The following is a 25,568-nucleotide window of genomic DNA, read 5'->3' as shown; positions in this document are numbered from 1 at the left end:
AACAAATGCTAAAGGAACTTCTCCAGGTAGAAAACATAAGGCCACTACTAGATACAAAAATATGACAAATGACAAAGCTCACCAGGAAAGGCACACATATAGTAAAGGCAGGAAATCATACACACACAAATATGCTACCAAAATCAGAAATCGTGAGATGAGGGTACAAATACAGAAATGGAGATGCATTTGACATTAAGAGACCAGGGACCTAAAACAATCTTGTATATATATATCAAAACTTCATGATAACTACAAACCAAAACTCTACAATAGATACACACACAAATAAGAAAAAGCAAACGCAACACTAAAGATAGTCCTCAACCACAAGAGAACAAGAGAAGAAAAGAAAAAAGACCAAGAAAAAGAAATACAAAACAATTCATAAAATCACAGTAAGAACATACATATCTATAATTACCATAAATGTAAATGGACTAAATGCCCCAACCAAAAGACATAGACTGGCTGAATGGATAAAAAAACAAGATCCATATATATGCTATTTTCAAGAGATCCACTTTGGTTCTAGGAACACATACAAAATGAAAATAAAAGGATGGAAGAAAATATTCCATCCACACAGAAATCCAAAGAAAGCTGGAGTAGCAACACTCATATCAGACAAAATAGACCTTAAAGAATGTTATATAATTGGCAAAGAAGGACACTACATAATTATCAAAAGGATCAATCCAAGAAAACAATTTAACAATTGTAAACATATATGCACCCACCTCAATTTATAAGGCAACTGCTAACAACCTTAGCGGGAAAAACTGACAATAACACAATAATAGCAGGGGACTTTAACACCCCACTTATAGCAATGGACAGATCATCCAGACAGAAAATCAACAAGGAAACACAGGTCTTAAATGATGCATTAGATTAGATGGACTTAATAGATCTTTATAGAATATTCCATCCAAAAGCAGTAGAATACACATTCTTCCCAAATGCACACGGAACACATATGGGCCACAAATTAAGCCTTGGTATATTTCAGAAAACTGAAATCATATCAAGCATCTTTTCTGACTACAACACTATACACTGGAAATCAACATTAAGAAAAAAACTGCAAAAACACCAACACGTGGAGACTAATCAACATGTTACTAAACAATCAATGGGTTACAGAAGAAACCAAAGAAGAAATTAAAATATAGCTAAAAGCAAATGACAACAAAGACAACAATCCAAAACCTATGCAATGCAACAAAAGCAGATCTAACAGAGAAGTTTATAGCAGTATAAGCCTACTCAGGAAACAAGAAAAATCTCAAATAAACAACCTTTACATCTAAAGCAGTTAGAGAAAGATGAGACAAAACCCAAAGATAGCAGAAGGAAAGAAATCAGAGGTCAGAGCAGAAATAAATGACATAGAAAAGATGAATGAAAATAAAGTTGTTCCTTTGAGAATTATCAACAAAATTGATAAATCTTTGGCCAGACTCATCAAGGAAAAAAGAGAGAGGACTAAAATCAATAAAATTAGACATGAAAAAAAGTTACATCTGACATCACAAAAATACAAAGGTTCATAAGAGATTACTACACGCAACTATATGCCAATAAAAGGGACAACCTAGAAGAAATGGACAAATTCTTAGAAAAGTACAATCTTCCAAAACTAAACCAAGGACAAATAGAAAAGATTAATTAAACAGTCCAAGTACTGAAATTGAAACTGTTATTTAAAAACTTTCAACAAATACTGTATACATGTATGTGTAACTTGTTCCCCATGCTGTACAGTGGAAAAAATAAAAAATAAATAAAATTTAAAAAATAAAACCTTTAACAAACAAAAGTCCAGGACCAGATGGCTTCATAGGCAAATTATATCAAACATTTAGAGAAGAGCTAACACCTACCCTGAAACTATGGCAAAAAAATTACAGAGGAAGGAAAACTCCCAAACTCATTCTGTAAGGCCACCATCACCCTCAGACTAAAACCACACACCAAAACCAGACAAAGATACCACAAAAAAAGAAAATTCAGGCCAATATCACTGATGAAGATAGATACAAAACCCCTAACAAAATATTAGTAAACCAAATCCAGCAATATGTTAAAAGGATGTATACCATGATCAAATGGGATTTTGCCCAGGGATGCAAGGATTTTTCCATATCACAAATCAGTGTGATATGCCACATTAAGAGTCTAAAGAATAAAATCCCTATGATCTAGATGCATCGATGCATAGATGCAGAAAAAGCTTCTGACAAAATCCAATACCCATTTCTAATAAAAACACACCAAAAGAGTTCCTGTTGTGGCACAGTGGAAACAAATCCTACTAGGATTCCTAAAGATGCCGGTTTGATCCCTGGCCTCACTCAGTGTGTCAAGGCCCCAGTGTTGCCATGAGCTGAGGTATGGAGATGTGGCTCAGATCCTGCATTGCTGTACTATGGCATAGGCTGGCAGCTGTAGCTCCAATTTGACCCCTAAGCTGGGAACTTCCATATGCCACAGGTGCGGTCCTAAGAAGCAAAAAACAAAACAAAATAAAACAAAACAAAAAAATCCTCCATAAAGTTGGCATAGAGGGGACCTACCTCAACATAATAAAGGCCATATATGGCAAACCCACAGCTAACATCATTCTCAATGGTGAAAAGCTAAAAGAATTCCCGCTGAGATCAGGAACAAGACAAGGATGTCCACTCTCACCACTACTATTCAACATAGATTTGGAAGTCCTAGCAAAGGTAATCAGAGAAGAAAAAGAAATAAAAGGAATCCAATTTGGAAAGGAAGAAGTAAAACTATCACTGTTTAAAGATGACATGATACTATACCTAGAAAATCCTAAAGATGCTACCAGAAAACTCTGAGAGCTCATCAGTGAATTTGGTAAAATTGCAGGATACAAAATTAATACACAGAAATCGACTGCATTTCTATATAGTAAAAATGAAAGATAAGAAAGAGAAATAAGGGAAACAATCCCATTTACCATCATATCAAAAAGAATAAAATACCTAGGAATAAAGCTACCTAAAGAGACAAAAGACCTGTATTCTGAAAACTGTAAGACACTGATGAAAGAAGTCAAAGATGACAGAAACAGATGGAAAGATATACCATATTGTTGGAATGGAAGAATTAATAGTGTCAAAATGGCTATACTACCAAAGCCAATCCACAGATTCAATGCAATCCCTATCAAATTACTAGGGTCATTTTGCACAGAACTAGAACGAAATATTTTAAAGTTTGTTTAGAAGCATAAAAGACCCAGAAGAGCCAAATGCATCCTGAGAAAGAAAAATGGAGCTGGAAAAATCAAGCCCCCTGACTTCAGACTATAGTACAAAGCTGCAGTCATCAATACAGTATGGCACTGGCACAAAAACAGAAATGCAGATCAATGCAGCAGGACAGACAGCCCAGAATTAAACCCGTGCACCTATGGTCAACAATCTATGACAAAAGAGGCAGGAATATACAATGGATAAAAGACAGTCCCTTCCATGTGTGGTGCTGGGAAAACTGGACAGCCACATGTAAAAGAGAGATTAGAACACCTCTAACACCATATACAATAATAGATTCAAAATAGATTAAAGACCTAAATATAAGACCAGGTACTATAAAACTCTTAGAGGAGAACATAGGCCAAACACTCTCTAACATAAACCAGAGCAATATCTTCTCTGACCCACCAGCTAGAGTAATGATAATAAAAACTAAAATAAACAGATGAGACCTAATTAAACTTAAAAGTTTTTGCACAGCAAAGGAAACCCTAAACAAAACAAAAAGCCCATAGATTGGGAAAAAATATTTGCAAAATGAAGCGACTGACAAGGGATTAATCTCCAAAATATATAAACATCTCCTCCAGCTCCATACCAAAAAAACAAACAACCCCATCAAAAAATGGGAAGAATATCTAAACAGACAAGTCTCCAAAGACATACACATGCCCAAAAACACATGAAAAGATGTTCAACATCACCACTTATTAGAAAAATGCCAATCAAAACTACTATAAAGTACCACTGTACACCATCCAGAATGGCTATCACCAAAAAGTCTACAAGCTATAAATGCTCGAGAGGGTGTGGAGAAAAGGGAACCCTCTTACACTGTTGGTGCAACCACTATGGAAAACAGTATGGAGATTCCTCAAAAAATAAATATAAAATTAGCATTTGATCCAGCAGTCCCACTCCTGGGCTTCTATCCAGAGACAACCATGACTCAAAAAGATACATGTACTCCAGTGTTCATTGCAGCAGTATATACAATAGCCTAGACATGGAAGCAACCTAAATGTCCATCATCAGAGAAGTGGATAAAAGAAGATGTGGTACATATACACAATGGAATATTATTCAGTCATTAAAAAGAACAAAATACTGGCATTTTTAGCAACATGGATAGACCTAGGAATTATCACAATAGGTGAAGTTAGACACAAATTTCATATGCTATCACCAATATGTGGAATCTAAAGAAAAAGATACAGTGAACTTATTTGCAGAACAAAACTGACTCATAGATTGAAAAATTAATGGATACCAAAGGAGACAGGTTGTGAGGGGAGGCATGAGCTGGGGGTTTGGGATGGAAATGTTCTAAAATTAGTTTGTGATGATGGTTGTACAACTATAAATATAATAAATTTCACTGAGTTAAAAAAAAAAAAGAATTGGCCAAGATGGAAAAAAACTTAGGCCCTCTAGTTTTCTTCCATCGTTTTTTTTTTTCTTTTTGAGGCCACTTCCACAGCATACGGAAGTTCCCGGGCCAAGGGTAGAATCAGAGTTACTGCTGCTGGCCTACACCACAGCCCCAGCAATGTGGGATCTAAGCTGTGTCTGTGACCTACACCACAGCTCACAGCAATACTGGACTGTTAACCCACTGAGCAAGGCCAGGGATTGAATCCATGTCCTCATGGATACTAGTTGGTTTTGTTTACACTGTCCACAATGGGAACTTCCTAGGCCCTCAGGTTGTAGTCTTGAGTCTACTCTTTCTCTCCAGGCAAAACTAATTTCCAATTCTCTAGGGGAATTAATCTTCCAAAGATACATTCTAGTAATTAATATCTTCTGAAGAAATGATTCCACATATAAAACTTTGAATGCAGCTGTGAAAACGTTTTCTTATTCTCATAATAAAAAGTTGATCACCCTCTTCTCTTTAAAAAAAAAAAAAAAAACTATACCTAATTACTCAAAAAAGATGGGTGAAGAATCAAGATGGTGGAGGAGTAAGATGTGGCACTCACCTTCTCCCACAAAGATGTAAAAAAAAATGCACATTTAGAATGATTCCCACAGAGTATCTACTGAAGCTGGCAGAAAACCTTATGTCTCCAAAAAAGGCAAGAAACCCCCCCACACACATAACTGGATATAACAAAAGAAAATAAAGAGAGAGAGAAAAGGTATCAGGACGGGGCAGCCCTCCTGAGAGGGAGCTGTGAAAGAGGAAAGGAACCCACCCTGGGAAGCTAACTAACCAACTGGGAGATTAGCTGAGACAGAGGGACCTCGAAGTGGTGGAGAAAATCACAGCAGCTGGACTGAGGAAGGCAAATCAGTGAGAATCACACAGACCATCTGTACAACTGCCCCTGGATACCACATTTGGGCAGTGGCTTGGCACTGAAACTCAGGCACCAGAGGTCAATTCTGGGGACAGGACTAGCTTGGCTATATAGAGACAGCCTGAGGAGCTAGGGAGTGGTGCACCACAGGCTGTGGTGCAGAGCGCTGCAGATGAAGGTTCCCGGAAGGGAGTCTGGGCCCACTGGGGAAGCAAGGTGCCACTGTTGGGGGAGGGTGAGAGGAGGAGGGTGGACCACCGTAGCAATATCTTTCTCTGAACTTGCAGGGACTCTTAGAGGGTGGGCCGCCTCTTGAGCAGGCTACAGGCAGTAAGGCACCACTTGTATGGGTTACAGGTGGCTGGACACTTGTACTGTGGGCTAAGGGCAGCAGGGGGCTAAGCATGATGCAGTGCCTCTTACGTGATCTACAGGCAGATGAGACAAACCGCAGTAGAAATCTCAGACAGCAGAGGTGGGCATGGCATGCCACCACTAGGAGTCTGTGAACAGGCATCCCCTGTGGCCCCAGTCACCTCAGTGGTTGGTAAAAAAAAGGGCACTGCAACCAAGCACCACCCATTGTGGCTCTCACTCCCCTGGGAATGCACCGGCCCTGCTGCTGCCACTGCCAAACACTCCAGGTTTTGCCTCCCCTTGATGATTACTGTCACTTCCCAGAGCCCTGCAACTAGGGGCAGCCTGTGTCACCTTACCATGGCCCTTTGCCATTGTCAAGGGCCCAGCATCCTGGCACCAGCTACTAGCCCTGCCCATTTCCTCCATCTCCCTGGAAGCACAGACAACATCCTGAAAAATAAACAGTAAGCCCTCATAAAATACCAAGGGGAACTTGTGCATATAAATAGCCCTCCAGGACTACAGTAGTTGTTTTCCCTAAACTCATGGAATAAGAAAAATAGAAGCAAAATGAGGACGCTCAGGAACCATTTCCAGCTATAAGAATAGAAGAATTCACCTGAAGGTGCAAACAGTGAAACAGATCTCTGCAGTCAAATAGATCCTGAGTTCAAAAAATAGAGACTGAAAATACTGAAGGAAATAAGAGCAAATATGAACAGTAATACAGATTATTTTAGATAGGAGCTAGAAAATATATGGAGGAGCCAATAAAAATTAGAAAATTCATTTGCAGAGATGCAACCTGAGTTAAAGGCACTGAAAAGCAGAATGAATAATGCAGAGGAAGGAATTAGTGACTTTGAAGACAGAATAATGTAAATCACCCAGTCAGGACAGCAGACAGAAAAACCAAATGAAAAAACATGAAAGCAATATAAGAGATCTATGGGATAATATAAAGTGGGCCAATCTACACATAATAGGAATTCCAGGAGGAGAAGAAAAAGAAAAGAGGATTGAAAATATAGTGGAAGAAATTATGGCTCAAAACATTCCAAATCTAAAGGAAACAGATATTAAGATACAGAAAGTACAGAGGGCCCCAAATAAGTTGAACCGAAACAGGCACACACCAAGACATATTTTAATAGAAATGGCAAAAAATAAAGAGAAGATTCTAAAGGCAGCAAGAGAAAAACAGAGTTATGGAGTTGCCATCATGGCTCAGTGGAAACAAATCTGACTAGCATCCATGAGGACATGGGTTTAATCCCTGGCCGAACTCAGTGGGAGAAGGATCCAGCCATGCTATGGTGTAGGTCACAGATGCGGCTCAGATATGACATTGTTGTGGCTGTGGCATAGGCCAGTGGCTACAGCTCTGATTCTACCTCTAGCCTGGGAACCTCCATATGCGGTGGGTACTGCCCTAAAAAGACAAAAAACAAAAACAAACAAAAAACAAAGAATAATTAGAAAGGAACCCCCATAAGGCTATCAGCTGATTTCTCTACAAAATGCCTCAGGCCAGAAGAGAGTGGCAAGATATATTTAAAGTTCTAAAAGGGAAAAATGTGCAGCCTAGAATACTCTTCCCAGCAAGAATATTATTTAAAATAGGAGAAATTAAGAATTTCTCTAACAAACAAAAACTAAAAGACTGTAGCAATACTGAACCCATTCTAAAAGAAATACTGAAAGGGATCCTCTAAATGAAAAAGAAGAACAAATAGCATGGAGGAAGTCACAAATGGAGAGCAATCACCTAAATAAGCTAGTATACAGATCTAAAAGGGAAAAAAAACTCATTGTAAAAGTGATGGTAAGCAAAAGGACAAACATGAAGCTGTTCAAAAAGGACTTCAAAATCACAAAATATGGAAAGTAAGAAAGTCTAGATTCTTTTTTTTTTTTTTTTTTTTTTTTAGAATGTGTTTGAGCCTCTATCACTATCAGGCTAAAGCAAGCAGATATAGGAAGGGGTTAACATACTTGAAAAATAGGGCAACCACAAATCAAAACCAAACATTAAATTCACTAATTCTAAAACGAAGAGGACACAAGCATAAAATAAAAGAAAATCATCCAACCAAAAAAAAAAGCAACAAGGGAAAAACATAGAATCAACTGGAAAACAAGGTTTAAAATGGCAATAAATACATATTTATCAATAATTCCCTTAAATGTCAATGTACTGAATGATCCAATCCAAAGACAGAGAGCATTAGATTGGATAAAAAACTAAAAACCTACAATATGCTGTCTACAAGAGACTCAGGGCAAAAGACACGTATAAATTGAAAGTGAAGAGATGGAAAAAGATATTTCATGCAAATGGAAAAGACAGGAAAGCAGGAGTTGAAATACTCATATCAAACAAAATAGACTTTAAAATGAAGGCCATAAAGACAGACAAAGAAGGACACTACTTAATGATAAGGATACATTCAAGAAGAAGATATTACAATTGTCAATATATGTGCCCCTAATATAGAAGCACCCAGATACATACAACAAATACTAACAGAAATAAAAGGAGAAATGGATGGTAATACAGTAATAGTAGGAGACTTTTAACACCCCTCTGACATCAATGGACACATCCTCTAGACATAAAATCAATAAGGCAACAGAGATCCTAAATGATACAATAGAAAATTTAGACCTAATAGACATTTTCAGGATATTATATCTCCCACAATCAGGATATATATTCTTTTCAAGTGCACATGGAATATTCTCAAGGACTTACCACACACTGGGGCACAAAAATAATCTCAACAAATTTAAGAGTATAGAAATTATTTCAAGCATCTTCTCTGACCACAATGGCACGAAACTAGAAATGAGTCACAGGAAAATAAATTAGAAAAAACTAACTGCTTGGAGACTAAACAATGTGCTACTAAAAAAACCAATGGGTCAACAAGAAAATCAAATGGGAAATTAAAAAATATCTCAAGACAAATGATATTGAAAACACAACCATTCAAAATCTTTGGGATGGTGGAACAGCAGTGCTTAGAGGAAAGTTCACAGCAACACAGGCCTTTCTCAGAAAAGAAGAGAAAAATCAACAAATTAACCCAATACCTAAAAGAATTAGAACAACAACAACAAAAACCCTAAAGTCAGCAGAAGGAAGAAAATCATAAAGATTAGAGAGGAAATCAATAAAATGGAGATCCAGGAATTCCCGTCGTGGCACAGTGGTTAACGAATCCGACTAGGAACCATGAGGTTGCGGGTTCGGTCCCTGCCCTTGCTCAGTGGGTTAACGATCCGGCGTTGCCGTGAGCTGTGGTGTAGGTCGCAGACGCGGCTCGGATCCTGTGTTGCTGTGGCTCTGGCGTAGGCCGGTGGCTACAGCTCCGATTCGACCCCTAGCCTGGGAACCTCCATATGCCACGGGAGTGGCCCAAGAAATAGCAAAAAGACAAAAAAAAAATAATAATAATAAAAAAAAAATAAAATGGAGATCCATAAAAACAATTGAAAAAAATCAATAAAACCAAGAACTGGTTCTTTGAAAGGGTAAAGAAAATTCACAAACCTCTGGCCAGACTCAGCAAGAAGAGGAGATAAAGAACTCAAACAAACAAAATAGTAAATGAAAAAGGAGAAATCTCAATAGATACTGCAGAAATACAAAAAAAAAAATAAGAAAATACTACAAACAAATTTGACAGCCCAGAAGAAGGAGACAACTTTCTAGACATACAGCCCACCAAAACTGAATTAAGATAGAGCAACTGAACAGACTTATCAATAGAAGTGAAGTGGAATATGTAATAAAAACACTCCCAACACACACAAGTCCAGGACCAGACAGCTTCACAGCTGAATTCTACCAAACATACAAAAAGAACTTATACCTATCCTTCTTAAACTTCTCCAAACGGTTGAAGAAGGAACACTCCCAAAGACATTCTATGAAGCCACCATCACCTCAAGACCAAAACCATACAGAGATACTACCCAAAAAGAAAATTATAGGCCAGTATCTTTGATGAATATAGATATCACTGGGCTTAAAGTCTTTTTGTTTGTTTATTTGTGTTCTTTTTAGGACCACACTCACGGCATATGGAAGTTCCCAAGCTAGGGGTTGAATCAGAGCTACAGCTGCCTGCCTGCACCACAGCCATGCCAGATCTGTGCTACATCTGTGACCTACACCACAGCTCACGGAAATGCAGGGTCCTTAACTGACTGAGCAAGGCCAGTGATGGAACCTCATGGATACTACTTGGGTTCCTTATCACTGAGCCACAATGAGAACTCCCAGATGCTTTAATGGAAGTATATGTGATTACGATATTATATGTTACAGTTGTACAATGATCTTCACAGGCAAATTTTACAACATACAACTATACAACTGTAAATATAATAAAATTCACTGAGTTAAAAATATTATATGTTACAGGTCTACAGTATAGTGATTCATAATTTTTAACGGTTATACTCATATACAGTTATTATAAAATATTAGCTATGGTCCCTGTTGTACAATATAATCTTGTACCTTATTTTATACATAATAGCTTGTAACTCTGAATCCCCTACTTCTATATTGCCCCACCTCCCCTCCCACTCCTCACTTTAGTTTGTTCTATCTATGAGTCTGCTTCTTTTTGGTTGTATTCACTAGTTTGTTGCATTTTTTAGATTTCACATATTAAGTGATATAGTATTTGCTTTTATGTGTCGGACTGACTTTGATTAGTATAACCTTTAAGTCCATCCATGTTACTGCAAATGGTAAAATTTCATTCCCTTTTATGGCTGAGTATTATTCCACTATATACACATACCACATGTTATTTGTTCATTCATCTATCAACAGACACTTAGGTTGCTCCCATATCTCAGCAACTGTAAATAATGCTTCTGGGAACACTGGGGTACATGTAAAGTGAAATCCTCAGCTCAGGGGAGAGATAGTTCCCTAGTCCAAAGAGTATTATAAATTCAGACCCTAACAGCACAGAGAGTGAGGCTTGAGACTTTGATTTCTATGGAGAGATGCTCTCCCTCAGCTCACAAACTAAGCAGAAGTAGGTAGGCTTTATCTGTCTCCCTATGATAATGAACAGATTTTTTTTTTCTGTTTTAGGGCTGCACCCGCGGCATATGGAGGTCCCAGGCTAGGGGGTTTAATCTGAGCTATAGCTGCTGGCCACAGCCACAGCCATGTGGGATCTGAACCATGTCTGCAACCTACACCACAGCTCACATCAATGCTGGATCCTTAACCCACTGAGCGAGGCCAGGGATTGAACCCACATCCTCATGGATCCTAGTCGGGTTTGTTAACCACTGAGCCACAAAGGGAACTCCTGAAAAGTTTCTTTTGATGATCCGCTTTTCCATCGAGGAAAACTAGAAAGGAATCCCAAGTTACTTCATTCTGTATCTACTCAAACATTAACTATTTGGAAAGGATTTTGCTGGATAAACTCTCTAAATATTCCCTATGGCTCTAGGGGTATTTTATTTCCTCAAGTCATATATATCCCAACTAGTTCAATAGATACTTTGTTTATTTGTAGTTGTTTGTACCCATCCCCTCCTCCACGTAGAATTTGAGCTCCAAGAGAGGAAGGGCTTCATTTGATTAGATGTTTCTGAGGTAATTAACCAAGAGTTTGCATTTCATTAGTCAGATATTAAGGCAAAAGCAAAAAATGGGGTATGGCACAGGAATTACTTCCCTTTAAACTAGATTAGTTAGCCATCAAAAATTACTCTCATTAAGACATTTTTGTGGGTATGAAATATATCATATGAACAAAGTATACTAGAAACATATATGTTCACTTTATAAAGAATTCATCCAGGAAAGACAAAAGCTCTAGTTTGAAAACACACATGTACCACAACGTTCATGGCAGCACTATTTACAATAGCCAAGACATGAAAGCAACTTAAGTGTCCATTGACAGACGAATGGATAAAGAATATATGGTATATATACAATGGAATATTACTCAGCCATAAAAAACAACAAAATAATGTCATCTGCAACAACCTGGGTGGACCTAGAGATTATCACACTATGTGAAGTAAGACAAAGACAAGTATTATAGGATATCACTTACGTGTAGAATCCCCAGAAATGATACGGATGAACAGAAACAGATTCACAGACATAGAAAACAAACTTACCAAAGAGGAAGCAGGGAGGGATAAATTTTGAGTACAGGATTAACAGATGCACAATACTGTGTATAAAATAAACAATGATAATTTACTGTATGCACAGGTAACTATATTCAGTATCGTGTAATAAAATATAATGGAAAAGAAATGAAAATACTATACAGATATATACATACATATGTATATATATAACCAAATCACTTTGTTATACACCTGAAATGAACACAATATTGTAAATCAACTATACTTAAATAAAAATAAACACACATACAATCATAAAGCTTTTAAAAAATATATGCAATGAACACCCATGTAAGCACAGCTGAGGTCAAGAAACAGAAGGCTGCAAGAACCACAGAAGCCGCTGCCATGTGTCCCATTCTTATGACCAACCCCTTATCTCCCCCAGAAGGAACCATTATTCTGGCTTATAAAAATTCCCTTGTTTTTAATTTATGCATTTACCAAACAATGTAGTTTAGTTTTTACTATTTATAAAAATATATGTATTCATAACATTTAAATATAAGATCAGAATATTATGACACTTTCAATTTTGAATAAAATCTATCACTGGCTGTAACTCGGTACATCTGATGAGTACTATAGAGTAAATTACCATCTACATTCTCAGGAACCTAATAAAAGTGGATAGTTGCAAGGAAAATACTAAACAATACATAATAAAAATTTTTTGAAATTTGGTAGAAACACACTGTTCATTACATTTTTATCTTCCATATCACAGAGCTTCACCCAGCTAATTAGGGGCCTTCACAAGAGGGGGAAGAGACCACAGGCTAAAATGACTCCATAGATCTTATACAAAATACTTATTCAGTCTTAGAGAATTAAGAATACATTTGCTGGGAAAAAAATTATCACCAGAGATATTAAATGTTTCACATTTAATAAAATATTTTATATCACTATCCACCCTGGAAACTCTAGAAAATGCTTTGAATTAACAGGTAAGAGTACAATTAGAATTATAACTTTTCCAGAATACTAGCTATGCAGTAATATATCCATGAAGACATTTAAGGAAACACATATACAGAGAAGACACTAATAATCATCCCCATCAACCTGAAAGGCACATAAGGTGACACAGAATTTATCACGTTTACCAACTTAAAAAAAGAGACTCAAACCTTTCAAGATCTTTCTTTTGTCCTCCAAATGCAATCACAGTTATAATGGCTGCTAAGACCTCTTCAGCTACTGCTCCAGCTTTTGCATAGGCCAAGAGTTCTTTATCAGTAAATGAAGACAGTATCTATTTAAAAATGCAATTTCAGATAATTTAAAAGATTTTTAGAAGTTTTTATTTTTTGTAAAGAAAAACAAATATATATTAATGCTCCTTGTATGTTACTATATGTAAATCTGTTACTCATCTTTGGTCATCATGTCCTGTTTTTTAGTGTACATGTATACGCACTCTGTAAGCCACTTCCAATTCGTTTTGGACTAAAATGGTCTGTGATAAATTAAAATTTTTCTTTTTTCACTATACTCCTTACTCCTCATATAAATAAATAAACCTGAGACTTTGGGGAGATTTTAACTTTCAGAAAAGGAGGTATATACTATAAAAATATAGAAAAAAGGGCTGTACATCAAGGAAATGGGGTGAGTACTCGACATAACTGCTGCTAATGTACTCTGGTTCAAAAAAGCCAACATAGGAGTCAGAAGACTGCAGGGGACAAAGCAGTGTGTGCTGACAGGACTGCGAGGTGTCGCATGTTGGAAAAACAGAGTTCCCTCTTTAAAAATTTTTTTAAATTTAACTTAAATTACTTAAATTATTATTTTTAATTTTTTTTAATTGAAGTGTAGTTGATTTACAATATCATGTTTGTTTCAAGTGTACAGCACAGCAAGGCAGAGTTCCTTTTGCTGGGGTTCCTGAGCAGCACATTCAGCCACCAGGGAGGTCTTTGTTTTATGGATGTTCTTTGATCCCTTGGCTTGGTCCCTGAGCCTTTGTTCTATAGAAGGTACAGTAATGGGTCACATTTATTCTTCTCCATTGCACAGTGAGGTAGGTATTATTTTCCCCACTCTATACATGAGAAAACGGAAGGATGAAGAGGTCAAGTCACTTCCCAGTCAGTGAAACATCCGAGATTCAAGCTGAGTCCATTTGGCTCCAAAGCATGAATTCACGGCCATCGGAGTCAATCTCTCTCTAATACCAGCTACTGACATATGGACTCCTCTGGCATCCCGCAGGGCCTTGTGATAAAAATCAGATCAACTGGCATGGGGAAAGGACTAAGCTTAACTATTTTTACCTGGAATGCGTGACTAGTCAACTATCTAACTCAATATTACAGATGAGCAATTCAAATGAAATTCTGAGTAAACAGTGTAACACTCTTCCAATAAATAATTTACAGCATTTGTGGACTCGTCTTTTAAGAAAAATAGTCTGTTCCTTCTTGTCATAAACAGCTCAAAATTGTTTTGATTTGCATGGTGTATATTTTCCTTTGCTAAGCGTGAAAGTAAAAGGCGCTATGATAGATGTAAGAGTGGGTGGGGGAAGGCAAATGCCCATTTATTGACTATGTTCCATGTGCAGATGTTGTGCTATATGTACCTTCCTCTTTGGTACCCAAAACAATACTCCAGTGATGCACCAGACCTTCCTGAGCTCTCAAAGTGACCTTCCTAGGGCTGCCTTGCCACACTTGCCAGAATCGCTCATAGCACTGGGTCTGAGTCAGGGCGGTCCTTGCCATCCCTGAATCAACAGGCCTGCATCATGTAAGAAGTTCGTACAACATATTGTAGCTATCTCTCTCTACTCCTCTGGAAGCCTCACCCCACAACCATTAACCACACTGGAGGCAGCCAACCAGAAGATTACAAGAAATATTTTTGAATTAGGAGTTTCAAAACATGCTTTTTTTTTTTTTTTCTTTTTACCGCCACACCTGTGGCATATGGAAGTTCCCTGGGCTGGGGTCAGCACACACACAGCCATGGCAACACCAGATCCTCAACCCACTGGGCAAGGCCAGGGATCCAATCTGCATCCTCATGGACACTATGTCAGGTTCTTAACCCGCTGAGCCACAGTGGGAACTCCAAAACATGCTATTTTATTTTAATTTATTATTAAAATATCAGGAGTTCCCACTGTGGCTCAGCAGATTAAGAACCTGACATGGTGTCCATGAGGATGCAGGTTTATTTATTATTAAAATATCAGGAGTTCCCGTTGTGGCTCAGTGGTAACAAACCCCCATATTCATGAGGACGTGGTTTCGATTCATGGCCCTGCTCAGTGGGTAAAGGATCCAGCGTTGCCGTGAGCTGCGGTACAGGTCAGAGCTGTGGCTCATATCTGGCATTGTTGTGGCTGTGGTGTATGCTAGCAGCTGAAGCTTCAATTTGACCCCTAGTCTGGGAACTTCCATATGCTGGGTGTGCAGCCCTAAAAAGAAAAAAAAAAAAAGTTAATATAGTCAACTTTACATTGTTCAAACTAATATATTCAGAAGCAATATTTTTAACCACTAAAGACAATTTGACCTTCATTTTTGTCCCTTTTTTCCCAATTTTCAGTGTAAGGTTTTATTTTCTCTTGAGATAATTTATATATGTTCTATTTTTTAAAACATTATTTTGAGATAATTGTAGATTCATATACAGATGTAGGAAACAATACAGTGGATCCCATATTCCCTTCATCTAGTGTTGCCCAAATAATAACATCTTCCAAACTTCATAACAATATCTCAACCAGAAATTTAACATTACTCCATCAATGTTATTCAAATTTATGAGTGTACAGATTTTCATAATATTCATTTTACTTTTTAATTTATTTTTTAATTTTTGGCCGCCCCTGGCATGTGGAGTTCCCAGGCCAGAAATTAGATCTGGGTTGCAGTTGTGACCTAAGTTACAGCTACAGCGGTGCTGGATCCTTTACTCATTGTGCCAGGCCAGGGATGGAACATACTTCCCAGGGCTCCCAAGATGCCACCAATCCCATTGTGCCACAGTGGGAATTCTTTAATATCTTTTTAAAGGCTGTGGGATTTGTAGTAATATCCTTTCATTTTCTTCCTTTTTTGGCCATGCCCAGGGCATGTAGAAGTTCCTGGGATAGGGATTGAAACCATACCACTGCAGGACCCAGAGCTACAGCAGTGACAGTATCAGATCCTTAACCCTCTGGGCCACCAGAAAACTTCTATTTTGTTCTTGATATTGTGATTTGTGTCCTTTTTGTCAGTCTTGCTATTTTGACTGATTTTTTTTCTTTTTTCTTTTTTCTTTTTTTTTTTTCTTTTTAGGGTCGCATCCATGACTTGTGTAAGTTCCCAGGCTAGGGGTCAAATTGGAGCTACAGCTGCTGGCCTATGCTACAGCCACAGCAACATGGGAACCAAGCTGTGTCTGCGACCTACACCACAGCTCAGGGCAATGCCAGATCCTTAGCCCACTGCGTGAGGCCAGGGATCGAACCCACATCCTCATGGTTCCTAGTCTGGTAGGTTAAAAAACACTGAGCCACGAAGAGAATTCCTACTGATTTTTTTAATTTTTTTTTGAAGAACCAGTTTTCTCTTTCATTGATATTCACTATTATTTTCCTAATTTCAAGTTCACTGATTACTGTTCTCATCCTTATTTCCTTATTCTGCTTGTTTTGGACATATTTTGTTCTTCTTTTTTGTAGCTTCTTATGGAAAGAACTTATTTTGATTTGAGATTCATTTCTAATGAAGCTATTTAATGTTATAAATTTTTTTCAACTCTTACTACATCCCAAATATTTTGCTATTTTGTGCTTTTGTTTTCATTTAGCTACATGTATTTTTTCCTTTGAAACTTCTTTTATAATCCATGGATTATTTTTTAATGTATTATTTAGGAGTTCCTTGATGGCCTACCAGTTAAGGATCTGGCGTTGTCACTGCTGTGGCTCAGGTTGCATCCCTGACCAGGGAACGTCCACATGTCACAGGTGTGGCCAAAAAAATGTAATATTTAAGAATTCCCAGATGTTTAGAGATTTTTCTCATTGTTCTATTATTTGTTTCTGGTGGGATACCTCTATTGTCAGAGAAAACGCACTTTATAGTTTTAATTCTTTTAAATTTTCTGAGGTTTATTTTCTAGCCCAGGATATGATCTATACTGGTGAATGTTTAATGTGTATCCTGATGTTGTTAGGTACGATGTTTTATGAATGTCAGTTATATCCTCTTGGTTGATCATGTTGGTCAGATCTTCTAGAGTCTAGCTAGATTTTCTGTCTAGTAATTCTATCACTGCTGATAGAAGATCATAAAATAATTGTGGTTTTTCTATTTCTCCCTTCAACTCTCTTGGTCTTTAATTCATATATTTTAAGGCTTTGTTATTTGATGCAAACATCTTTACAATCATTACATCTTCCTGGTGGAATGATTCCTTTTATCATTATGTAATGTTCCTCTTTTGTTGTAGTAATAATCTTTCTTCTGGAGTTAATATTCAGGTATCAATATAGCCACTCCTTAAAAATATTAATGATTGCATGGTGTATCTTTTTCCAACCTCTTCCTTCCACTCTACCCTATGCTGTTTAATTTTTAGTTTCTTGTAAGCAGCAGAGAGGTGCTGGGTCATGTTTTTGTTTGTTTTTTTTAACCAATCTGCTATTTATTTTTTTAACAGCCGCTCCTGTGGCATATTAAAGTTCCCAGGCTAGGGGTCAAATTGGAGCTGCAGCTGTGGGCTACCTCACAACGTGGCGACACTGCATTTGAGCTGCATCTGTGACCTATGCCACAGCTTGTGGCAACATGGGATCCTTAACCCACTGACTAAGGTCAGAGATCGAACCCACATCCTCACAGAGACTATGTTGAGTTCCTAACCCAATGAGCCACAATGGGAACTCCTGGCAAACTTCTTTTGACTGGTATTTTTTAGCTATCCACATTTAAGTTAACAAATATATTAGCAGTGGAGTCTACCCTTTTATTTAATTATTTATTTTTGTCTTTTTAGAGCTGCATACACACATATGGAAATTCTCAGGTTAGGGGTTGAATTGGAGCTGAAGCTGCAAGCCTACACCACATTCACAGCAAAGTCAGATCCTTAATCCACTGAGCAAGGCCAGGGATTGCACCCACATCCTCACTGATACTAGTTGGATTCATTGTCACTGAGCCATGATGGGAACTCCAAGTCTACCATTTTATTATTTGCTTTCTATTTATTTCCTATCTTTTTCATTCCTTTGCTTCTCTTTCTTGACTTTCTGGGTGTTACTTGATTTTTAGGATCCCATCTTGATTTATTTATAGTGTTTTTGTACCTATCTTTTTGCTTGGGTTTCATAAGGGCTGTTCTGGATACTATTCATATGTGACTTATAAAAATCTACTGGTATCAACATTTTACCACTTAAGTTTTTGGTTCAATCATTAAATATGGGAATTCCTGTCATGGTGGAGTGGAAACGAATCCAACTAGGAACCATGAGGTCGTGAGTTCGATCCCTGGCCTCACTCAGTGGGTTAAAGATCTGGCATTGCTGTGAGCTGTAGTGTAGGTCGAAGATGCGGCTCAGATCCAGCATAGCTATGGCTCTGGTGTAGGCCAGCAGCAACAGCTCTGATTAGACCCCTAGCCTGGGAACCTCCATACGCCTCAGATGCGGCCCTAAAAAGACAAAAAAAAAAAAAAAAATCATTCAATATGACTTAGAAATCTCCTGGGGAAAAGAAAAGGGAAAATCCACATTACTGCATTCAATTGTTCTTTTCCCTTCCAGCATTCCTTTTATCATTTTCATTCTGTCTGAAGAACTCCATTCAGTCAGTATGCTTGCATAAAATTTCTTCAGTTTCCTATGATCTAAGAATATTTTTGTTTCCCAGTCACTATTGAAAAATAGTTTTACCATAGTGTATGCAGTTGACAGTTTTTCTTTAAACAGTTGAAAAATACTTAGCCATTTCCTTCTGGCCTTTATGATTTCAGATAAGAAATATACCGTCAGACAAATGGGTGTTCCCTACAGGTAATCTGTTGTTTGCTCTCTAACTGATTGGGAAAATATTTTCTTTGATTTCGTTTTTTTTTTTTTTTAAGTTTTATTTACCTTTTTTTTTTACTTTTTTGTCTTTTTAGGGCCACACCTGCAACATATGGAGGTTCCCAAGCTAGGGGTCAAATTGGAGCTGCAGCTGCCAGCCCACACAACAGCCACAGCAATGTGGGATCCTAGCTGTGTCTGAGACCTATACCACAGCTCATGGAAACACCGGATACTTAAACCACCAAGCAAGGCCAGGGATCGAACCTGCATCTTTATGGTTACTAGTCAGATTTGTTTCCACTGAGCCAAGATAGGAACACCTGAAATATGCCCATTTTTTGATTGGGTTGTTTGTTTTTTGATATTGAGCTGCCATAACTTCTTTTTCATTGCTGATATTTTCTATTTTCTTTTGTTTCAGGAGAATCTGTCATTGATTAGGGAACCACTTTTGTGATTACTGTTCCAAAATCCATGCCAAGTAATTCTAATATATGAACTTTCTCAGCATTTGGTCATTAATTGTTTTCTTTTTTTTCTCATTCAAGTTGTGATTTTCTTGGTTCTTGGTAAGACATATGTGTTGTTCATTGACCTTAAAGTTCTACTTGGGTATATGGAATTGTCTCTGAGGAAGAGAATGAGATGAGAGCTACTCCTTTGGGGTTTTTACCCTTTTTTTTTTTTTTTTTTTTTTTTTTTGGGCCTCCTGGCAGCATATGAAGTTCCTGGGTAACAGAATCAATCAGATCTGAGCCATACTTCCACCCTGAGCTGGATCCTTAACCCACTGTGCCAGGCCAGGCCATAGTGGGAACTCTGAAAGCTACTCCTTTCCTTCTCATCCCTTCCCCAAATAACTGCAGGGCCCAGCACAGCACAGAGTCCCGGTAGATAGAGGACTCAGTGAAACTGCATCTTATTCCCACTGATTCTGAACAGAAGATTCAAAACCAAGTATCAAGTCTAGAGTCAAGGTCATCATTGACAAAAACAGGCCTCCACTGCAGGGAGAGGTGAGAGGGGTGTTTCAAGAGGTGGAAACAGTCTGTATTCACAGATTTCACCTACCTTTGCCCAGACAGCAACTGACAGACCAAGAACAGGAGTGATGGTCAGAATCACAAGAGTCAGCTTCCAACCACGTGAAAATGCTACTATAAAACCAATGACGAACGTTGCTAGTAACTAAAAGAACACTCCAATTTTGTCACCAATTCCATTATTAATTTTGGAGATGTCACTGAAAGAACAATGTCAGAAATAAACATCAGGATTGTGAACACAGAACTTTTTTTCCTGAATCCAGTCACGTTGCTTGTTTGCTTTTCAGCATGGAGTAAACACGTTTACATGTAGGATTTGCTCAAAAATTTGCTCAGGAAGTATCATATTTCTGCTTTGATGCCCACTCCCAGAGGATGCCTTGAGTCTGGCAAATCCAACCCCAAATTCAGTGCCCTCATGCCCTGCCAGGGTTCTGGGTACAAAAACATGCATAAGACATGGTGGCAGCTCAGAAGCAATCTGGTTTCATAACTGCTTCTGAGTGATACACTGACAGCTCCTAGCAGATGAGATGACATCACCTTCATTCTAATAAGATGAAGCATGTCTGAGGTCAACAGAAACCCAGGTACTTACTCTGTGAGCCGGGTGTTAAGCTCCCCAACATCATGCATATCAAACCAGCCTATCTCCTGCTGCATGATAGCATGAAAAAAACGTTTTCTGATTTTGTATATTTGTCTTCCGGCTGCCAGGCACCAGAACAAAACCTGGATGTAAGCAGCAACAAGCACGCCAGCACCAATGGCACTGTAATAATAGGCGTACCTGAAAAACAATAAGAACACTGCACAGGTTCTGCTTTCTCATCGATGCCCTCTTTTCCCCACCAGACCATTCATCCTGGCTTTTTCAGTTATCTGGCTGTTGTGCCTTCCTTAACAGAGTTGATGGTCAGTATCCACCTGTGGCTGCCCTGATATAGTGCAACACTGAAGAGTATGGTTTCAGGAGTTCCTGCTATGGTGCAGTAGGTTAAGAATCCGACTGGAGAGGCACAGGTCACTACAAGGCATGGGTTCAATCCTCCTCGGCCCCAGGGCAGTAGCTTAATGGATCCCATGTTGCCACAGCTGTGGCTCTGGATCAGTCCCTGGCCCAGGAACTTCCAATATGCCGCAGATGCGGTCATTTAAAAAAAAAAAAAAAAAAAGAATATGGTTTCTGTCTTAGGCAAATCCTAGCTCTTCATTTAAGTGTGTGTAACCTTGGGCAAGCTGCTTAACCTTTCTAAGCCTCAGTTTTCTAATTGGTAAATGGAGCTAAGAACTGTAACACAGTCATGTGTGAATATATTTTGGCCCACACACTTTGCATTCAGAGAATGCTGGTTATTGTGAAAGACTTGTATGGTGAGTTGCCTCCGTATCAGCTGATGAACACTTGGGTTTGTTTCTGCACATTAAGGAATGAAAAGAAGTGACAGAATTTGCCAGAAAGTGGGACCAAGAGATGGAAATGGTCCCCTGGTCCTTTAGGCTATTAATCTGGCAAAGCTCAGATGCCAAGAGAAAAGTGAAAATAAAAAGTAATTTTATATTACCTGGCCAACTGGCCCTTGTGAGTTATCCTGAAATACTTAATGATTCAAAACAGTAGTGCTTCTGAAAGGGATGAAGTAGGATGGTCACACAGGTAGTTGTAGAAATCCCAATAGGGGACCATAGATAGAGAAGGAAACCTAGGGAACCTTGGGAGATCACTGCAAGTTAATAATCACACAAGAAATCCATCAGAACAAAGCAGGCTTACCACAAATAAAAGCAAGAGATATGTCTCAGGTTATTACCCTTAGAACCAAGGGCAGAAGTTTAAGGACCATCCTTCTGCTGATTTGAATAAGCACCTTCATGGAGGAGCTTCTACTTGAAGAAAGAGGAAGAGGTAGTCTTTTACCACCCCCCACTTCCCTTGAATTATAAAAATGCAGCCCATCTAATCTGGGGGGCAGAGCCTCTTTGCCTGCCTGCTTGCATCTCTCACCAAGCATCTTATCTTAATATATCTATTTCTTGCCTAGCACATTGTCTCTCACTGATTTCCTTCTTTGCTGGGGCACAATGAACCTGAATCTCAGTAAGTCCAGACACCAGTTTGGTTATTCTAATTTAAAAACCATGGGTTCAAGTCCCATTCTGGTTTTGGCTGGGTTCAAACCCCAGTCCAGGGTCTGGCTAGGTTCAAGTCTTAAGTGTTGTCAGTTTCACTTCCAGTTTAAATTTTAACTATAAAAAACATGACGATTGCCCAAAACAAGACCCCTGATCATCTAGATATGCTGGATTTAGGTCTCCTCATATAACTCTTCATACTGAAAAAAAAACAAAACAAAAAAACATGTGCTTCACTAAGCAATTACTTTTTAGGTAAAAAGAAAGATTCTCAAAAAGAAAATATAGTATACAATATTCCCATTTTAAATGTTCATTACTTGCCACCTCCAAATAAAAATGCTGGTATGAATCATAAAGAAGCTATAAAAAGGGGAGATATAATAACCACAATGTGATGTCAATGTTCACAACTTAGTCAACCCAGCAAGATTCTTGGTAAGAATACACTTTGTAATTTACAATCTATTTATGAGGGAAGATGTAATTAAAAAATGAAATTTTAATTAATCAATAACTTAGTATTGAGTTATTATCCAAATGTTAAGGATATTATACCAAGAGGAAGTTAAATTTAACATGAAGAATTCATGCTTTGAATATGAGTTAATATATTATAAACTACCACTTGAGGATTACCCAAACAAAATATATTTATATTTAAGGACTTATAAGATTACATTCTCTTTTTCATCAATGTTTTAAAAAATGCCTCTCTGAAAGAATCTATGGAGATACTTGCTTCTCATCTTTTAGAATATGGTCAAATGTCTCCATTTTCTTCTAGTCTACCAGATCATTTATAAGATAATGTGGAATCATTATCTTCTGAATCATCATCTTATATCTTTGGACATGTTTTATAAACTGTTTTGATAGTAATCGGAAGGATAGGATTAAGATGGTGGACTAGGACTACAGCTCAGCTTCTCATGAAAACAAAAAAATTGCAACCAACTGCTCAACAACCATTGACAAAATAGATTATGAACTGCCCTCAAAAGGCATCCTACTCCAAAGACAAAAAGGAGGCCACATCTAGACAGTAGGAGGGGGATAATGTGATATAAGCAACCACATAACCTCTGGGTGGGTCACCCAAAGACTGGAAAGTAACTAAATCACAGAGGCTCACCCACAGGAGAGTTCCAAGCCCCACATCATGTTCCCACACCTGGGGGTCTGGCATTGGGAGGAGGAGCCCCTGGAGCATATGGCATTGATGGCCAGTGGGGCATCTGCACAGGAGCTCCACAGGAATGGGAGAAACAGAGACCCCACTCTTGAAGAGCACACACAGATGTCTATGCACTAGGCCCCAGGGCAAAACAGAAAATCTAGAGGAATCTGGGTCAGACCTGCCAGTGGTTCTTGGAGGATCTCATGGGAAAACAGGGGGTGACTATGGCTCATTGCGAGTGAAAGATATTGGACACAAAGGTCACAGGAATAATCATCAGTGTGAAATCCCCTGAAGATGGCCATTTTGGAAAAATCTGTCCCACCCATCAGTGTTTAGAAGTCCCAGGCCAAACAACAAAGAAAGTGGGAACACAGCCCCACCCATCAGCAAACAGGCTGCCCAGGCACACAGCTGCCACTAATCACATCCAGAGACAAAGCCCCACCCACCAAAGGGATAAGAACCAGCTCTACCTAACAGTGAGCAGGCACTAGTCCCTCTCATCAGGAAAACTGCAGCAAGCACCTGTACCAAGTTCAGCCACGAGGGTGGCAGACATTAGAAGCAAGTGGTGCTACAAAACCATTGCCTGAAAAAAGGAGACCATACAAGAAATCTACACAAAATGAAAAGGCAGAGAATTATGACTCCAATAAAGGAACAAGGGAAAAACCCAGAAAAAACAGCAAAGTGATCTGGAGATTACCAACCTCCATGAAAAAGACTTTAGACTAATGATATAGTAAAGATGGTTCAAGATCTTGGAAGTAAGCTGTAGGCAAAAACTGATAAATTTACAAGAAACATTGAACAAAGAAATAGGTGGTTTAAAGATTAAGCAAGCAGAGATACAAAATACAATAACTAAAACAAAAAGTACACTAGAAGGAACCAACAGCAGAATATAGGAGGCAGAAGAACAACTGAGAGAGGTGGAAGACAGACTCATGGAAATCACTGAGGCTTAACTGAAAAGAGAGAAAAGACTAAGTAGAAATGAAGACAGTTTAAGAAAACACTGGGACAACTTGGAATGCACCAAAATCCATGGTATAGAGGTACCAGAAGGAGAAGAGAGAAAGAAAGGCCAGAGAAAATATTGGAAGAAATAATAGCCCCAAACTTCCCTAACCTAGGAAAGGAATCACTCACTCAAATCCAGAAGCACAATGAACACCATATAAAATAAACCCAAGGAAGAACACATGAAGACACATATTAATCAAACTGACCAAAAGTAAAGACAAAGGAAAAATAATGAAGGATCTGGGGGGAAAAAATAACATACATGGGAGCCCTGATAAGGTTATTGGCTGATTTTTTTCAGCAGAAACTCCTCAGGCCAGAAGGCAGTGGCATGATATACTTAAAATGATGAAAGGAAAAAACCTCCAACCAAGATTATTCTATCCAGCAAGGCTCTCATTCAGATTTGAAGGAGAAATCAAAAGTTTTACAGACAAGCAAAAGTTAAAAGAAATTAGCACCACTAAACCAGCTTTATAACAAATACTAAAGGAACTTCTCCAGGTAGAAAAGATAAGGCCACACTAGAAACAAAAATAATACAAATGACAAGGCTCACAGGTAAAGGCACACATATAGTAAAGGTAGGATATCATCCATACACAAATAAGCTCTCAAAACCATAAATTGTGAGGAGGAGAGTACTTGCATTTGCATTTAAGAGACCAACAAGTTAAAACAATCTTTTATACATATATAGACTCCTAGTATCAAAACTTCATGGTAACTGCAAACCAAAAAATCTACAATAGATACACACACGAATAAGCAAAAGTAATCCAAACACACTAAAGACAGTCACTAAACCGCAAGAGAAGAGAAGAAAGGAAGAAAAAACACCAACAAAACCAAATGCAAACAATTAACAAAATGGCAAGAAGATGACAATAATTACCTTAAATGTAAATGGACTAAATGCCCAACAAAAGGACACAGACTGGCTGAAGGAATACAAAAAGAAGATATATATATATATATATATATATATATATATATAGCCAG

The 25,568-nt window shown here is 38.1% G+C and overlaps 2 protein-coding genes across 6 annotated transcripts in view; one reads left to right on the top strand and one right to left on the bottom strand.

Annotated features, from left to right (window-relative positions):
* The window catches only part of RUNDC3B (RUN domain containing 3B), a 297,986-nt gene that overhangs the window by 71,690 nt on the left and 200,728 nt on the right, over positions 1–25,568 (top strand). The gene's annotated exons all lie outside the window — the stretch shown is intronic.
* The window catches only part of LOC100522267 (multidrug resistance protein 1-like), an 84,603-nt gene that overhangs the window by 49,058 nt on the left and 9,977 nt on the right, over positions 1–25,568 (bottom strand). The window contains 3 exon segments of the mRNA XM_013989589.2: positions 13,270–13,394; positions 20,250–20,421; positions 20,823–21,047. Coding sequence (XP_013845043.2) covers positions 13,270–13,394; positions 20,250–20,421; positions 20,823–21,047 — 522 coding nt within the window.

The sequence above is a fragment of the Sus scrofa genome, chromosome 9 (assembly GCF_000003025.6).
Source record: "Sus scrofa isolate TJ Tabasco breed Duroc chromosome 9, Sscrofa11.1, whole genome shotgun sequence".
NCBI lineage: Eukaryota > Metazoa > Chordata > Mammalia > Artiodactyla > Suidae > Sus > Sus scrofa.
Note: the sequence above shows the minus strand (reverse complement) of the source record. Positions and strands in the feature narration are given on the sequence as shown.